Here is a 2607-nt window from a genome sequence, read left to right as displayed (position 1 = left end):
TTTTCTCCCGAGTAGTAATCGCGACGTTCAAAGAATTTATTCATAAATTTTTGGAGGTTTATTTTGAAGATTTGACTATGTTTTGGTTAGTGAAGCACCATGTTGTGAGTCTGCACCTCATGCTGAATACATGTCGAAGGTATCAAATCGCGCTGAACTTGAAGAAGTGCATATTATGTGTGCCCTTTTGGAATTTTTCTTAGCCATGTTGTATGCAAGAAAGGATTGATTGTGGACCTCGTGAAAATCATTGTAATTGTGAATTTGGAAGCTCCTAAGAATGTGAAACAACTACACGCAACATTGGGACACACTGGGTATTACAGGAAGTTTATCAAGGCATATGATCAGATAACTGCGTTGATGGAAAAATTGTTGAAGAAAGATGTGATGTTTTTTTTGGATGAAGATTGTCAGGGTAGTCTGGATGTCTTGAAGGAAAAGATGGTGATTGCGCCTATTTTGGTGTTTCCAAACTCAAAGAAAGAGTTGCATGTACATGTAGAAGTCTCTTGCATTGCGTTGGGTGCAATATTAACATAGGCAGGAGAAGGAGAGATTCATCATCTGATATCCTTCGCAAGCACAAAGTTATCTAAAGCTGAGAAGAATTACTCCACTACCGAGCACAAAGGGATGGTGATGGTCTATGCACTGCAATTCTTTAGGCATTATTTGTTGGGTGGACACTTTAAAATGTATACAGATCACTCTGCACTAGAGTACTTGGTCAAAAAGCCTGCATTGGGGGGGAAGATATATCGATGGTTACTTTTGTTTCAAGAATATGACTTTGAAGTGATTGTGAAGCCTGGAAGGCTGAATGCAGGACTAGACCATCTGTCAAGAACTAAAATAGATGAAGAACCAAATAGTTTGGAGGAAGGACTGTCGGATGCGTGGCTCTTTGTGGTACGCATCGTAGATGATTATTTCATGGATATCATTCATTTTTTAACAACAAGAACATCTCTGGAAGGTTATTCTACTCAACAAAAGAAGGATTTGGTAGTCCACGCTGCGGATTTTTCAGTGATTGCGAGTGATTTGTATAAGATGGGAACATATGAGATACTGCGAAGATATGTTCTAGAGTTTGAACACGCTAGTATCCTCATTGAAGCACATGGAGGAGTGTTAGGAGGTCATTACGCAAGTGATAGCGCAGAAGATTTTGCACACTAGATTATGGTGGCTAACATTACACAAGGATTCTAAGGCGCACTACAAGGTGTGTGATGCTTGACAAAGGATGGGGAAGCCTTCGCGAAGGGATGAGTTGCCTTTATAGCCTCAGGTTTTGTTGCAGGTATTTGATAAATGATCCATTGACTTCATAGGTCCAATACAACCACCAAGTAAGAAGACGGGTGCACGATATATCATTACTGCGACTGAATACTTCACCAGATGGGTGGAAGTGCAGCCAGTGAAGGATTGTATAGCTACCACTACTGCAAAGTTTTTGTTTGAATATGTCTTAACGCAGTTTAGATGCCCTAAGATATTGATGAGTGATAAAGGTACACATTTCTTAAATGAAACGATCAGTGCGATGCTTGAGGAATTTTAGGTGTATCATCAAAAGAGCACACCCTATCACCTACAGGCGAATGGAACAGTGGAAGCATTTAACAAAATTTTGGAGAATAAATTCGCAAAGGTCTGCAACGCGCAGAGGAATGATTGGGATATGCACGTACCTATTGTGTTATGGGCATATCGAATGACCTGCAAGAAGTTGACAGGCCAAACACCGTTTAGGTTGGTCTATGGAATTGAAGCAGTAATTCCCATGGAGTGTATACTGCCAAGTTTATGTATTGCAGCTTTAACATAGATGGTGGATCGCAAGACCTTGGAGGAATGGCTCATGCAGCTGATGGAGTTAGAAGAGGACCACTTCCTTACATGATTTCACCAACAAGTGTAAAAGGAATGCGAAAAATCATGGCACAATAGGCATATTAAGTTGCACACTTTTAAGATAGATGATTTAGTGTTGCTATATGACAACAAGTTCCCCAAATTTCCAGGAAATTTTCAAATGCAGTGGTTGGGACCATATGTTGTTAAGGAGATCACAAATGGTGGCACATTCCAGCTCGTGAAGCTAAATAGGGAACCATTCCCTCAAAGAGTGAATGGAACTAGGTTGAATTTGTACACAGGGGATCATGCCCCTGCGCAATCACTATATCATAGCAGGACAGTCTTAGTAATCCACACAACTGATGAGCCTCATAAATGGGTAATTATATGGGCTCATTTTACCTCCTAACCTAGTCAAAACAACCATTCTCTTAGCTTATTGTATGATTTTCTAATTATATTTATGCTTATAGAGTGAGTTGAGTTAGTTATTGTGCCATGTGGTCTAACATGTATTTAATGCAAATTATTGATGGATTTCGAGGTCAAAGTCAAGGATCCAGTGGACAAATGGTAGCAATAACTCAAAGTGGACAGAGGAGAGGACTTATAGGAGGAAATTCCCCTCATTTATTACTCCTCACTTCGAATTCCCCTTTATTTAGCTCAAAGTACAAGCAGTCGAATCATGCACTAGAAGGCAGCCGAGCAAGTGGAGGATGACTGATGATTATC

At 40.1% G+C, this 2607-nt stretch overlaps 1 protein-coding gene across 1 annotated transcript; it reads left to right on the top strand.

Moving 5' to 3' along the window:
- The first annotated feature begins 696 nt into the window (after positions 1-696).
- Positions 697-1185, top strand: LOC149181142 (uncharacterized). Its single transcript, XM_089414095.1, has one exon. It carries the CDS (start codon positions 697-699, stop codon positions 1183-1185), a length of 489 nt encoding a protein of 162 aa, XP_089270221.1.
- Positions 1186-2607: the final 1422 nt, after the last annotated feature.

This window comes from Pinus tabuliformis, chromosome 3_2, assembly GCF_031772625.1.
Source record: "Pinus tabuliformis cultivar Carrire ecotype Pingquan chromosome 3_2, CPIR1, whole genome shotgun sequence".
Classification (NCBI taxonomy): Eukaryota; Viridiplantae; Streptophyta; class Pinopsida; order Pinales; family Pinaceae; genus Pinus; species Pinus tabuliformis.
Note: the sequence above shows the minus strand (reverse complement) of the source record. Positions and strands in the feature narration are given on the sequence as shown.

What these genes read in the sequence shown, in the direction of transcription:
- LOC149181142 (XM_089414095.1), top strand. Translation starts at nt 697, where the DNA reads ATGTATACAGATCACTCTGCACTAGAGTACTTGGTCAAAAAGCCTGCA.